Source organism: Cetorhinus maximus, chromosome 8 (assembly GCF_964194155.1).
Source record: "Cetorhinus maximus chromosome 8, sCetMax3.hap1.1, whole genome shotgun sequence".
Classification (NCBI taxonomy): domain Eukaryota; kingdom Metazoa; phylum Chordata; class Chondrichthyes; order Lamniformes; family Cetorhinidae; genus Cetorhinus; species Cetorhinus maximus.
Window position 1 is genome coordinate 3,447,888 of NC_135886.1, and position 16,035 is coordinate 3,463,922.

Sequence of the window (16,035 nt, forward strand, 5' to 3'; positions counted from 1 at the left end):
AGCTCCTTGCAGATGGTACACACTGCTGCTACTGTGCATTGGTGGTGGAGGGAGTGAATGTTTGTGGATGTGCTGCCACACACATGAACTGGTTAAATGTTGTATCCAGCAGTTAACTTATCTTCTGGTGCACTTGTGATATTGATATTTTGTGGCTCTAACACAATTGTTTTTAGTCTGATTTATACAATACTTAAAGTGTTTTGTTATAACCCAAATGCTCTTAATTACTTGCCACTTAGAGTGAAGGTTGTCCTTAACTAAAAAGATTATATTTGAGATAAACTAATCATGAGTACATTAATACTTACTTATCATACTGAATGGTCATATCTGAGGACTCGTGACAATGGAATAGTTTGGTCAGAGAGAGTATAAATGTTGCTGCTCAGGTCCCAAACTCTAGATTCTGTAGAGTCTCGGAACCAACCCAACTGGCAAGATGAAGTGGCTGCTCATCACCCTCGCTTGCATTCAGCTCTCTGAATGTATGATCAGGTAGGGAATTATCACAAGTCAAAAGAGGAAATGAATAATATGTCAGCAAGGAACAGAAAATGTGATGACATTTGCAACTTATTTTATTTCTTTACAGAGTGCCCTTGTATAAGGGTAAATCTGGCCGTGATGTTCTTAAGGAGAAAGGGTTGCTGGAAGTCTTCCTGAAGAATCATCCATATGATCCCTGCTCAAAGTTTGAACAACCCTTAACTCTGGATACAAATGAACCAATGATTAACTACTTGGATGTAAGTAATCTCGCAGTTTGCCAAACAAAAGAGAAAACTACATCTTAACTTACATTTATTGCAGCTTCCACCTGTAATCTATATTATTCTCAGTGCCAGTTGCTGGTTAAGGGCAATAATTCAGTGGCACATAAACTGTGTTAGTAGACCTTGTGCTGTAGATATTTAACCTGCTATAATTTACACGGCAATTGTCAATGGATGGGATTTAGCTGTTCTATATGTTGTTGGGTGCCTCATGTCATTTGGACATATGTGGATTAAGTAAGGAAATTTGGCATAGACTTGTTCAACATAAATCATGTTAAATGAATTTGATTATAATTTTTGATGAGGTAACAGTGCAAGTTGATCAGGGTCATGAATTTGATATTTTTCTTTATTCATTCATGGAATATGGGCTTCCCTGGCTGGGCCAGTGTTTATTGTCCATCCCTAGTTGCCCTTGTGAAGGTGGTGGTGAGCTGCCTTCTTGAACCATTGCAGTTCATGTGGTGTTGGTAAACCCACAGTGCTGTTAGGAAGGGAGTTCCAGGATTTTGAACCTGCGACAGTGAAGGAGGGGCGACATATTTCCAAGTCAGGATGGTGAGTGATTTGGAGAGGAATTTCCAGGTGGTGGTGTTCCCATCTATCTTCTGCCCTTGTCCTTCTAGGTGGTAGTGGTCGTTGGTTTGGAAGGTACTGTCTAAGGAGCCTTAGTGAATTCCTGCAGTGCATCTTGTAGATGGTACACACTGCTGCTACTGTGCGTCAGGGGTGGAGGGAGTGAATGTTTGTGGATGTGGTGCCAATCAAGTGGACTGCTTTGTCCTGGATGGTGTCAAGCTTCTTGAGTGTTGTGGGAGCTGCACTCATCCAGGCAAGTGGGTAGTTCTCCATCATACTTCTGACTTGTGGACAGGCTTTGGGGAGTCAGGAGGTGAGTGACTCGTAATGCGATTCCAAGCCTTTGACCTGCTCTTGTAGACACAGCATTTATATGGCTAGTCCAGTTCAGTTTCTGGTTACTGGTAATCCCCAGGATGTTGATATTGGGGGATTCAGTGATGATAATGTCATTGAACATCATGGGGCGATGGTTGGATTCTCTGTGTTTGGAGATGCTCATTGCCTGACACTTATGTAACGCAAATGTTACTTGCCAATTGTCAGCACAAGCCTGGATATTGTCCAGGTCTTGCTGCATTTGGACAGGGACTGCTTCAGTATATGAGGAGTCGCAAATGGTTCTGAACATTGTGCAATCATCAGCAAACATCCCCAATCCTGACCTTATGATGGAAGGAAGGCCATTGATGAAGTAACTGAAGATGGTTAGGCCAAGGACACTACGCTGAGGATCTCCTGCAGTGGTGTCCTGGAGCTGAGATGACTGACCTCCAACAATCACAGCCATCTTCCTATATGCTAAGTATGACTCCAACCAGTGTAGATCTTTGCCCCCTGATTGGCATTGAATCCAGTTTCGCTAGGGCTCCTTGAGGCTATACTTGGTCAACTGCTGCCTTGATGTCAAGGGCAGTCACTCTCACCTCACCTCGGGAGTTCAGTTCTTTTGTCCATGTTTCAGCCAAGGCTATAATGAAGTCAGGAGCTGAGTGGCCCTGTCAGAACCCAAACTGGGCATCAGTGAGCAGGTTATTGCTAAGCAAGTGCCACTTGATAGCACTGTTGATGAACCCTTCTATTACTTTACTGATAATGGAGAAATGGAGAGTAGACTGATGGGGCGGTAATTGGCTGGGCTGGATTTGCCCTGCTCTTTGTGTACACGACATACCGGGCAATTTTCCACATAGCTGGGTAGATGCCAGTGCTGTAGCTGTACTGGAACCGCTTGGCTAGTAGTGCGGCAAGTGCTGGAGCCCAAGCCTTCAGAACTATTGCCGGAATATTGTCAGGGCCCATAACCTTCGCAGTATCCAGTCCCTTCAGCCGTTCCTCGATATCACGTAGAGTGAATCAAATTGGCTGAAAACAGGCATCTGTGATGCTGGGGACCTCCAGAGGAGGCCGAGATGGATCATCCACTCGACACTTCTTGCTGATGATTTTTGCGAATGCTTCAGCATTATCTTTGTACTGCTGTGCTGGGCTCCTCCATCATTGAGGATGGAGATATTTGTCGAGCCTTCTCCTCCAGTGAGTTGTTTAATTGTCCACCACCATTCACCACCGGATGTGGCAGCACTGCAGAGCTTAAATCCGATCTGTTGGTTGTGGGATAACTTATCCCTATCTATCACTTGCTGCTTATGCTGTTCGGTGCACAAGTAGTCCTGAGATATAGCTTTACCAGGTTGACATCTCATTTTCAGGTATGCCTGGTGCTGCTCCTGGCATGCCCTCCTGCACTCTTCATTCATACGGGAATTCCTAAAAACATTTGATAAAATGCCACATAACAACTTGTCATCAAAGTTGAAGCCATCGAATCAAAGGGACAATGGCAGTGACTTCATAAATAGATCATAAAAACAAGGAAATTATGATGAACCATTAGACAAAATATTGATTCAACCTCAACTGGAGTCAAATTTCCAATTCTGAGCACCACATGATAGGAAGGATACAAAGGCATTAGAAAGGGGACAGAAAAGATTCAACAGCTGGTTCCAGGAATGAGAAACTTCAGTTCCATGGATAGGTTGAAAAAGCTGGGGCTGTTGTACTTGAAGAGAAGATTAAGAGTACATTTGATAGAGGTTGTCAAAATCATTGGGAGAATGGTCAAGAACGTGTGGTTACTGATTTAAGGCGGTTGGCAAAAGAACACAAGGAAACAGAAGGACAAAGCATTTTTTACACAGCCGGTGGTTAGGATCTGGAACGTGCTGACTAAAAGGGTGGAGGAGGCAGATTCAATTGCAGCTTTGAAAAGGAAAATGCATAACTATCGGAAGAGAAAATATTGGCAGGGACACGGGGATAATGCGGGGGTGTAGGCCTATATGAATTGCTATTCCAGAGAGTTAGCAGGACATGATGGGTCAAATGGCCTCCATCTACACTGTAACCATTTTATGTTTCTATGAAAAGCTGGTGATCACAACATTGAATCCTTTTGATCTGGATTTGAAACTTCTCATTCATTGTGAGAAATTACTTGTGATTTCTGTAGCCCTACGAACTGGCAGCTGCTTGTCTAACCAATGCTGATGGTTACTGGAATAATATTCCTGGGTACCTTTAATGAACATGGCTAGTGTTGCTGGGTGGGTGTTTAACAATGCTATCAGTCTTGTTAGCATCAGTTAGAGTTGAGATGCGACCTGAAGTTTAAAGAGAACATGAATGAAAGGTGCAACAGCATCTTAGCCATGAAGTATATATTCAGCATAATACATAGGAACAGATGCATTGCTCATTAAATCTCTTGCATTTAAATAGCTACACTCTTCTACTTCTACATCATGTGATTAGAATAAAGGAGTGATGGGAAGATTTACATTTTCTAATGGGTGTAGAGGAACCTGAGCCTAATAACACAATGATATATTTCCAGGTGATATATTTTGGTCTTTCTCTTTTTGCTGACAGTTGTCATACTATGGAGCAATCAGCATTGGGAATCCACCACAGAGCTTCACCGTCATCTTTGACACTGGCTCATCCAATCTCTGGGTCCCATCAGTTTACTGTTCTGAAAAGTCATGCAGTAAGTAAATATTACCCTGCTGTTAACATACTTCCCTTTGTGAATTGTCTTCATGTTAAGGTCAGTTGTGTTAGGAAGAGAGTCAAATTTCTACAATAGTCACAGTTGAACAGTGTGTTTTGTAAGATTGGATGAAACCCTAGAATTTTGCTTGGTTATCTCTGGGCTCGGAGAGAAATTTAACCGAGCTTTGATTTCTTGGAGGTTTTCGCTGTGGTTCTTTGTCTCCCTCTGGATATGGATAAATCTTAGGTTGAAGGTACATTAAGATCTTAGCATTAGTGTAAAATAATTTCCAGTTCACACTCCTGGATCGGATGGTTACTGGCAAAGATAATGGACGGTGGAGATTTTGCGGCAACAAAGCAAATTGAAAATCTGGAACCTGTCGGAACAAAGTTTTGAAACCTTAGTGATAAGTCAGTTCATAAAAATACTAAACTAATCAAAAGTACACAACAAAGGTACATTCTCCATAACGCTGAGTCATAGAGTCATGAAGTCATTATTGCACAGAGGGGACAATCTAGCCAATCGGGTCCATGCCAGCTCACTGTAGAGCAACCCAGTCAGTGCTATTCCATGGCTCTATCCCCATAGCCCTGCTGGTTTATATTCCTCAAGTTCTCACCCAATTTCCTTTTGAAATCATTGATTATTTCTACTGCCCATTCTTGTAGGCAGCAAGTTCCAGGTCACTACTGCCCACTGCTTAAAAAAGTTCTTCCTGACATCCGCTTGCATCTTTTGCACGAATCCTTAAATCTGCGCCCTTGGTCTTTAAATTATCAGCTAATGGGAACAGCCTTTCTTTCTCTACCTTATCTAAACCCATCATAAATTTATTATCTTCTACAACTCTATCAAATTTTCCCTCAATCACCTTTGCTCCAAAGAGAGGGACCCCAGAATCTCCAACCTGACCTGGTAGCAAAAAATCCCTCACCCAGGGACCATTCTGGTGTCATGTTAAATTTGATTAGGTTTAAGCTTATCCAATGGCTAGGCTAACAAGAGGGTCTCCACTAGACTGTCTTCCTTTGTAAGTGTGCACATGGACACACACGTGCACACACATGTCCAACTCAGAGCTCCACCTCACACATGAACACAGCTTTCTGATCCTCCTCATATTCTCAGCACCTCATTCCAAGGAAAAGGGAACCAGTAATACACCTAAGAGGCTAAAAAAAATTTGGTGGGTGCTTGTTTAAAATAGAAACTTTTAAAAATGTGAGTAATTGATTCTTTTCTGGCACAAAAGTTTCTTGATGTATTAGACTAAATGGTGAAATGTTTTTGTTATTAATTTCATGAAATGAATGTTCTGTTCCAGTGGTACATAAAAGATTCAACCCCAAATTGTCATCAACATATCGTTCAAACAACCAGGGTGTATCTATCCAGTATGGTACAGGAGCCATGAAAGGAATACTGGGATATGACACTATCAGAGTAAGTAGATTGTAGCCCCTTCATCAAATAAATTCAACGACAAAACAGTGATAATTGATGTCTAAGGTAATATGTTCCAGATCAGGACACAAGATATTGGCATCAAAAACAATGAGTTTGATCAGTTGGAAGACGAACAGATACGTGGGAGTGTAATGATGATGTAGCAGAGAGTGTCTCAACGTCCAAGTTGTGGATTTGTAATAAAATCTGCCTGAAATTCTTTCCAATGAAACAGTAGATATTTGATGAAAATGCTCCCTTCATTCAGTTCAACTCACACCCTTATGTCTATTTGAGTTGAATGTGGTATTTGACATCTGTCAGTCGTCTGCCTTAACTCAGTGGTAGCACTCTGAGTCAGAAGGTTGCAAGTTCAAACCCACTTGTACAGATAATCCAGATTGAGACTGCCATAGTGTTATAGGTAACCTTTGAAGTGGATGTAAACAACCAGCATCTACTATTCAAAGAAGCTCATGTGGCTACTCCCCATTTCTTTTCCAAAATTTATCCATGAACCAGGATTGTTAAAAAAAAGTTTAATTGGTCATCTAACCCATTGGGGCTCATGATTGGCTGCATGGGTGTGGGAAAATATATTTGCTAAGTGCAGTTTATGGAGAAGTTACAATTCACTGGATAACATTCTGCTCAATTTCTCATGAATAATCACTTGACTTTATTTTTCTAGATTTCAAGCATTGCTATCCCTGGTCAGGAATTTGGTTTAAGTACAACTGAACCTGGTGGTTTCTTTTCCTATGTTAAATTTGATGGAATTCTGGGCATGGGCTTTCCATCTCTTGCAGCATCAGGAGCTACCACTGTATTTAGTAACATGATGTCTCAGAGACTGGTGGATGAGCCTCTCTTCTCTGTGTACCTAACAAGGTGAAAATCTTTTATGCACTTGTTGCTACATATTATTTCCCTGAATGAAACAGGAACTGCTTATTTAGCTTTCACTCAAACAATCAGCTTGCCTTAGTTGTTAACACTCTTTTCTTTGTTTCAATGCCATGGGCTCAAATCGAATGTAAAACTTGAGCACATTGTGAATGTCAATACTTTAGTGTGGCATTGTACTCCACACCTGAAGTTCCATGGGCAGTTTTGGTCCCTGTATCCAAGGAAAGATATAGTTGCATTGGAGGCAGTATATCAAAGGTTCACTAGATTGGTCCCTGGGGTAAGAGGGTTATCCAATGAAGAGATGTTGAGTAAATTAGCTTTATATTCTCTGGAGGTTAGAAGAATTAGAGGTGAGCCCAGTAGTGCTCAATTGCTCAACATTTGATTCTGTGTCACTGTTCACTGCTCACTGTGTATGATTAGTTAAGCCTGGCTGTGATCACTTCAAGAGAGAGAGAGAGGCAGAGACTGAACTGAGGCCTGCTGCTGCAAGTGTGGAAGCAGGCATTTTTAAAGCATTGTAAATAAATCTTATCCTGTGCAAGTAGAAAATGGTGTATCATCTCTGCATATCTCCGATGCATAAAATACAACAGCCTCATTGAAACATATAAGGTTCCGAAGGGCCTTGACAGGATGGACACTGAGTGGTTATTTTCTGGCTGTGGAATTTAGAACAAAGGGGCACAGAGTCAGGATAGATGGCCTGGGCTGGCATGTTGAGAAACCTCTTCACTATCAGGATATTGTGAATCTTTGGCATTCTCTACCCCAGAGGTTTGCGGATGCTCCATCATTGAGTATACTTAAGGCTGAGATAGACAGATTTTTGGCCACTCATGGAATTGATGGATATGGGAAGTGGGCAGGAAACTGATGTCCGTGGTATCTTTTCACTGAGTTTGCTCAGATTGTTAGTGGGACACTGCTGTGTACAAACTGCCTACCACCTTTGTCTACACTGCAATGTTAAATACACTTCAAAAGTATTAGTTGGGTGAGAAGAATTTAAGGCCATTCTCAGGATGTGAAAGTCTCAACATCAATGCAGGTGCTTTGTATCAAAGTGATTTGGTTCCAAACCTTGAATTTGTCCTCTGGTGCTTCAACCCAATTCAGAATAGAACCAATAAACAGAGCCAGAATATATTCCGCATCACTCATTTAAAATGTATAGTTCCCCAATTTGAATTTATAATTTTGAATTCATTTTTACTATTTATGGCAACATTGCAATCAATGACTTTTAGTAGCTGCTTTAGAAAGTTGTTTATTTTAGATTTAATACCCAATAGGCAGTCACATTACTAAGTGCTACCTCTAATCTGGAAATATATCAATCTCTGAGCTTTTCTTGAAATCTCTTTTGTTTTACAGACAGCAAGGTCAGTCCGGCAGTGAAATCCTATTTGGTGGAATTGATTCAAGTCACTACACAGGCCAAATTCACTGGGTTCCTGTCACTCGTGATGCCTACTGGGAAATCCTCATTGACAGGTAAGTGATTACCCATCGACAAGAGGAATAGATATTTTCTGCTTCTCTACTGAAGTCTGAGATAATGGTTTTAACAAATTATATTGAAACAAACAAACTAAAAGGAAAGAAGGAATAAAATACTTAGACTAATTTTAAGATCTCAGTTGAATCAGCGTTTATTTAAGATATAATGAATGTCTCAGCGAGCTAGGAAACTCAACTTGCTATTAATTGTTCAATTTGTCTAATACTTGAGGCAATTTTAAGTCTTTGACGAATTCTTGACGCATTTTTCTCTGTCCAGGGTGACAATCGATGGTGAGGTTGTGGCCTGCAGTGGAGGTTGTCCTGCCATTGTTGATACTGGTACTTCTCTTCTTGTTGGCCCCAGTACACCCATTGGCATTATCCAGCAGGGCATTGGAGCAACTCCAACTTACTATGGGGAGGTAAACCCATGTTCCAACATTGGGCGTGGATGTGGAGTGTCTGAGTGTGCATCAATGATTCATTCACAATGCAGCCTCTAACAGATCATTTACACTATGACAAAATGCTACACGCTACATTTGTAAAAAATCTTGCAAATTCTCATCCATAATTTGCTCTGTGGATATTCCCTCAACCTCTTGTGGGTGGGGTTGGGGATGGTATGTGGGAAGGGAGGGGTAGAGTGGGCGGCAGTGAGAGAACAGAGTGATGTTAAATTAAATTTCACAAATATGAGGCAACAATCACACTAGTATGGACATACTACCCTATAAATATTTGAAAGGCACCAATATTTGTAGCAAGATTAAGGTGAGGAGTCTTTACATTTTGGAACCTTATTATTCAAGGGGAAAATTTCATGCAGAAACAGTGCACAGTATCAGAAGACAAAATGTGCAATCCATTATCCTATTTATTATTGTTTTGGCATTGAGATGAACACTGATATTTAGAAATGTTTTCGTATGATGTTGCTATATGGAAATTAAATCTATCCTGGGAATCGCTAATCTTTCTCTTTAACCATTTCCTGTTATCCTGCTTGTGTATTCCATTTTCACCTCATCTTTAACTCAATATTGATTAGTTAGGAATGGCATTGCACTATTAATGAGTTATTGTAAATCTTTATACTGACACAATGACTGAATGCTGTTTCTATTTTCTTACAGTACAACATAAACTGTAACAATCTGCAGAACATGCCTGATGTGGTCTTCACAATCAATGGAGTGGACTACCCTCTCCCCGCACAAGCTTACACGTTGCAGGTGTGTTATTGGACAGCAATGGGGTGCTAGAATAAACTTTGAAATTTTAGAAGATGCAATAGGAATATTTTTTTAATGTTAATTGTTCTCCTTTTCCTTACAGCAAACTTTTTTCGGCCAAAAAAGCTGCTCCAGTGGATTTGGCGTTACTGGTGGAAACCTCTGGATCCTGGGAGATGTGTTCATTGGGGAATATTACTCCATTTTCGACATTGGGAACAATCGTGTGGGTTTGGCTAAGGCTGTCTAATTTCTTCATCTGTATTCTCATTAAAAGCACACCTCGATCTGCATTTTAAGCCATTACACGACTCTCCAGCGCAGCAATTGTCACCTGGCTGCAGAGTGTAATAGAGGAAGTCATCATCTCTTGAATAACAATAAACAAATATATACAATTGGCAATTGGCTGTGGTTTGTGCTCAGCAGAACTCTGCACTAAATCACAGCTGAAAAACAAAGAAAATAGAAATAACAATTAAAGAAATGGCTTGTCACTGTGTGTTTTTATAGGAACAGACTAAGGACACTGATTCTGGATTGGAAATGAGAATGTTGATAGAGTCTAATTATATTCCCTCTCTGATTGTGCAGCACTTTCACTCTGTTATCTTTTGGTTCTGACATTCAGCCGTGATATATTATTGGTGCAGTGATTCACTCCAGAGACATACACATTTCTGCTGAATGTGGATGACCTCTGCAGTGAAACCTGATTTGAAGTAAATGTGATCCTAACATCACACGGCAGCCTTTTCTCTCCTTTTCTCTTCGTTACAATCGTTCTTAAAATTGTTCAATAAAATATCAACATGCAACGCATACTCCCAGTTTTCATGTTTCTTGTTCCATTTACTTCTGTGTGTGGAGGAGCCTGAATTCATTTCACATTTGAACTGTCTTGTGAGGTGATCCACTCATGTCAAAGTTTGCCAAACACAGGTAGGAATTTGTAGATCACATGAGAAGTGGTTGTTGAATAATATCCTTTGAAATTTGGACGTGGCCTGATGAAGTCTCGTTCTGGTTCTATTTATGTCTCAGTGTAATTCTAATATAAGATCCCATTGATTCAAGATGCTGGATATTATGGCATAGTGTACAAGTGTATACTTCTGGGCGCCTCATTATAAGAAGGATGTGAACACATTGGAGAGTGTGCAGAAGAGGTTTACAAGAATGGTTCTGGGGATGAGAAATTTCAGCTACGAAGATAGATTGGAGAGGTTGGAACTGTTCTCCTCGGAGGGAAGAAGACGAAGAGGAGATTTGATGGAGATGTGCAAAATCATGAGGGGGCTTGACAGAGTAGATGGGGAAAAGCCGTTCCCTCTTGTAAAAGGATCAAGAACGAGAGGGCACAAATTAAAGTGATTTTCAAAAGATGCAAATGTGACGTCAGATAAAACTTTTTCACACAACAAGTGGTTCGGGTCTGGAATGCACTGCCTCAAAGAGTGGTGAAGGGAGGTTTAATCGAGGCATTGAAGAGGACATTTGATGATTATTTGAATAGAAACAATATGCAGGGTTACGGGGAAAAGGCAGGACTATGGCACTAGGTCATAATGCTCATTTGCAGAGCCAGTGCAGACACATTGTGTGGAATGGCCTCCTTCTGTGAAATTAAAATTCTGTGATTTCCATTTCAGATTGAGTTTCAGTGCACCCTGGTCTAGATATTCTAAGATGGTCGGCAAGGTTTCCCAAGACTGTAAGAAGCAATCACACATATTTTCAAGTCAGCTGCAATGGGACAGCATCGTCCGCGTCCTTTACAAAAGTTATCCACATAGATTTGATCGGCTCTAGAACGTAGATATCCTGTTTCCCAATGTCAGGTTCAATTTGGGACCTTTTACAGTGGATCTGAGGCATCCAGAGATAGGACAGGCAAAGACAGGCTGATCACCGTATCAGATTGAAGAATTGTCACAGGCAGCATTGCAGGAAGTAAAACATAGGGAATATAACTCATACTTAAATCAAAGTACAAAAAGAAATGTACAAATTGGGAAATGCTCATGGAGTTAAGGGAGAATCATAAGTATCAGAACTAAAACTTTAAAAAGAATTTATTAAAAAGATGCAACTTCTACATGTTCTCCTGAGGCAATGAGCCGCTTGCAAAATGTGTTTTTCCAAGGCCAGAGATGTTGTTGAATAAGAACAAAAGAAATACGAGCAGGAGTAGCATATTCAGCTCCTCAAGTAAATCTTTGCCTCTGCATTTTCAGTGGTGAAAAATCCTGCTTACTTGTCATTATCAAAGTACGCTTATAATTTATTTCTTTTCCAAAAAATGGAAAAGCCCAACTGGTCGCTTTAGCCTGGCCATGTAGTTGTGATGCCTTATGCCTCACGGTACAGACTCTCCCTATCCATCTGGAACCATGTAATCTCTGGGGAGAGGGACAAAATTAAATAGAAACTCAGGAAATAAAAATTGAAAAATTCCTCTCTCACCCATTTAACCAGGAACACACATTGATCTGGACTTGGATTACTTTTTGATACAAGGTGATCTCGAACCCAGCCCCGAACAGATGCAGCTCATTTGAAGCACCAAAGTGAATCAGCATTCACCACATGAGCATTAGGAGGGGCATGGAAGGATTTATTAATTGGAACAAATGTTTTGAATTTCATGCATTGGGAGTCAGTGGAATCCAGCAGGGACACAGGTATTAGATGTTTAAGATGCAGAGTTTGGCAAGTTGGAGGTCATGTGGTGAAGACTTCAGGAGGTTAATGAGCAGGGTTGCAAGAAGATGAGCCTCTACAACCCTCCTTAAATAGTGGAACCACATTAGCCGTTCTCCAGTCCTCTGGCACCTCCCCCATGGCCAGAAAGGAATTAAAATTTTGGGTCAGTTACCCTGCGATCTCCTTCCTTGCCTCCCTCAGCAGTCTGGGACACAAATCATTGGGAACTGAAGATTTGTCCACTTTTAAGCCTGCAGACACCTCCATTACCTTGTCACTCCCTATACCAATTTGCTTAAGAACCTTGCAGTCTCTCTCCCCGAGTTCGATTTCAACATCCTCATTCTCTTGTGTGAAGACAGATGTGAAGTATTCATTCAACACTCTAGCGATGTCCTCTGGCTCCACCCATAGATTGCCCCCTTGGTCCCTTATGGGCCCTACTCTTTCCTTAGTTATCCTCTTCCCATTGATATACTTATAGAATATCTTGGGATTTTCCCTACTTTTACCAGACAGAGCTTTCTCATGTCCCCTCTTTGCTCTCCAAATTGCCTTCTTAAGCTCCACCCTGCATTTTCTGTACTCCACCAATGCCTCCGCTGATTACCTTCCCTTGTACCTGCTAAAAGTCTCTCTTTTCCTTCTCATCGTAACCTGAATATCTCTGGTCATCCATGGTTCTCTGGGCTTGTTACTCCTTCCTATCACCTAGAGGAAACATGTTGAGCCTGTGCCCTCCCCAGTTCCTTTTTGAACACCCCCCACTGCTCCTCTGTAGATTTCCCCACAAGTAGCTGTTCCCAGTCTACCTTGGCCAGATCCTGCCTTATTTTACTAAAATCTACTCTCCCTCAGTCCAAAACATTTTTTTACAACTTGTCTATTTCTTTGTCCATAACAAGCTTAAATTCTACCATGTTGTGGTTGCTATCACTAAAATGCTCGCCCACCATCACCTCAGCCAACTGTCTGGCTTCATTCCCCAGAATTAGGTCCAGCACTGCGCCGTCCCTTGTTGGACCATCTACATATTGACCTAAAAAGTTCTCCTGTACACATTTCAAGAAATACACTTCATCCCAGCCCTTAACACTATGTCTACCCCAATTAATGTTGGGAAAGTTGAAATCACGTAATATAATTAACCTATTGTTATTGTTTTGACACACCTCTGCAACTTGTGCACATATTTGCTCCTCAATCTCCCGCTGACTATTGAGGGGTCTATAATAAACACCTAATAATGTGGCTGCCCCAATTTTAACTCCTCAGCTCTACCCACAAAGCTTCATTCGATGCCCCCTCCAAGATATCATCTCTCCTTACTGCAGTAACTGACTCCTTAACTAATAATGCAAAGCCTCCTCCACTTTTACCCCCTCCCCTGTCTCGCCTGAAGATTCTATATCCCGGAATGTTGAGCTGCCAATCCTGACCCTCCCTCAACCACATCTCAGTGATGGCTACTGTATCACAATTCCACGTGTCAATCCTCACCCTTAACTCATCCGTTTTACCTGTAATACCCCTGGCATTAAAGTAGAGGCCATCCAGCCTTGCCTTACTCCCTTGAAACTTAATGCAGCTGTACTCCCTCTGACTTGATTGTTTTACTGTATTATGATGTGTCCCTATTCTGCTAACATTCTGTGTCCCCTCACCCTGCCGAATAATTTTGAACTCCTCCCAACAGCACTAGCAAACCCGCCTGCAAGGATGTTAGTCCCGCTCTGGTTCAGATGTAAACCGTCCCACTTGAACAGGTCCAACCTTCCCCACAAACAGTCCCAGTGACCCAGGAATCTAAAAGCCTCCCTCCTGCACCAACTCTTCAGCCACGTATTTATCTGCGCTATTCTCCTGTTTCTGAGCACGCTAACACGTAGCTATTTAAGAAGGGTTGTAGAAATAAGCCAGGGAACTACAGGCCAGTGAGCCTCAGGTCAGTGGTAGGGAAACTATCGGAGAAAATTCTGAAGAAGAGAATCTATCTCCACTTGGAGAGGCAAGGTTTGATCAGGGATAGTCAGCATGGCTTTGTCAGAGGGAAGTCATGCCTAACAAATTTGATTGAATTTTTTGAGGAGATGACCAGGTGTGTAGATGAGGGGAGTGCAGTTGATGTAGTTTATATAGATTTCAGCAAACCTTTGACAAGGTCCCCGATGGGAGACTTATAAAGGAGGCAAATGCACATGGGATACAAGGTTATTTGATAAGGTGGTTTCAAAATTGGCTTAGTTGCAGGAGACAGAGGGTGACGACAGAAGAATGCTTTAGTGACTGGATGCCAGGGATCTGTGCTCGATTCCCTATTATTTGTCATTTATATAAACAATATAAATGATTATGTGGGGATAGGAATAGCAAGTTTGCGGTTGACACAAAGATTGTCCGAGTGGTTAATAATGAAGTTGAGTGTCTTGGGCTACAGGAAGAGATAGATGGAATGGTCAAATGGGCAGATAAGTGGCCAATGGAATTTAACCCTGAAATGTGTGAGGTGATACACTTTGGAAGGAGTAATTTGACAAGGAAGTATTCAATGAAGAGAATGACACTTGTCATGTGTGACCATAGATCTCTGAAGGTGGAGGGGCATGTTTGTGAATTGGTGAAAAAGGCATTTGGGACACTAGCCTTCATCAATCGAGCCATAGATTCCAAAAGTAGGGAGGTTATGTTGGAGTTGTATTGAACCTTGGTGAGGCCACAGCTGGAGTACTGTGCGCAGTTCTGGTCACCACATTATAGGAAGGATGTGATTGCACTGGAGGGGGTGCAGAGGAGATTCACCAGGATGTTTCCTGGAATGAAACATTTGAGTTATGAAGAGAGGTTGGATAGACTTGAGTTGTTTTCGTTGGAGCAGAGAAGACTGAGGGGTGAGCTGCTCAAGTTGTACAAGATTATGAGGGGCATGGACAGGATGGATAGGGTGCTGCAGGTTCCCTTAGTTGATGGGTCAGTCACAAGGGGACACAAGTTCAAGGTGAGGGGCAGGATGTTTAGGGGGGATGTGAAAAAAACTTTTTTACCCAGAGGGTGGTGACGGTCTGGAATGCACTGCCTGGGAGGGTGGTGGAGGTGGGTTGTCTCACATCCTTTGAAAAGTACCTGGATGAGCACTTGGCACGTCATAACATTCAAGGCTATGGTCCAAGTGCTAGTAAATGGGATGAGGTAGGTAGGTCAGGTGTTTCTCACGTGTCGGTGCAGACTCGATGGGCCAAAGGACCTCTTCTGCACTGTGATTCTGTGATTCTGTGAGTCTTCACTAAGGATTTCAATGTCAGAGGGCTCATATAGCAATGAAAGTAAGAAATGTCACAAAGTGACAGTATGCAAGGCCTCTCTGTTGTAGCAAAATGATGGAAGTGGGCAGAAATCATAAGTCCCGCACCCCCTCACCCAACCCCAGATATGGCACTTCCCAGTTTTTGCAGGGACAGGGGGAATTTCGTGCATGCATGTTTTACAGAGGCAACTGGCTATTTAAGTCATTAACTGGACCCCACTGAAGTGATATTTTGGTAGCCTTGCAGTGTGAAACCTAAATTGTGCAGAATGGAGCTGGTAACATCATACTTGAACTTTGGATTCATTTGGATAGCCAGGGTACCTCTTTGGAGTGGTAATGTACCCCTTTGGGGCTGGTCCCAAGAAACCTTTGGTGGAGGTCAGGTGCCCTTTGGAATTATTCAAAGGAGGCATAAATGTGCCTAAAAATGCATAAACCCATTACTGTCAACCTCACTGGAGCTGTCAATAGATCTGTCAAAGGGGCCTGTTAAAACTGTTAGAA

General features: G+C 41.8%; 1 protein-coding gene across 1 annotated transcript; it reads left to right on the plus strand.

Annotated features, from left to right (window-relative positions):
* Nucleotides 1–442: 442 nt before the first annotated feature.
* LOC144683233 (pepsin A-like) lies at nucleotides 443–9,808 on the plus strand. Its single transcript, XM_078546190.1, has 9 exons — nucleotides 443–491; nucleotides 586–749; nucleotides 4,293–4,410; nucleotides 5,747–5,865; nucleotides 6,560–6,759; nucleotides 8,158–8,277; nucleotides 8,564–8,708; nucleotides 9,423–9,521; nucleotides 9,625–9,808. The coding sequence occupies exons 1-9, from the start codon at nucleotides 443–445 to the stop codon at nucleotides 9,769–9,771; spliced, it is 1,161 nt and encodes a 386-aa protein (XP_078402316.1). The 3' UTR covers nucleotides 9,772–9,808.
* Nucleotides 9,809–16,035: the final 6,227 nt, after the last annotated feature.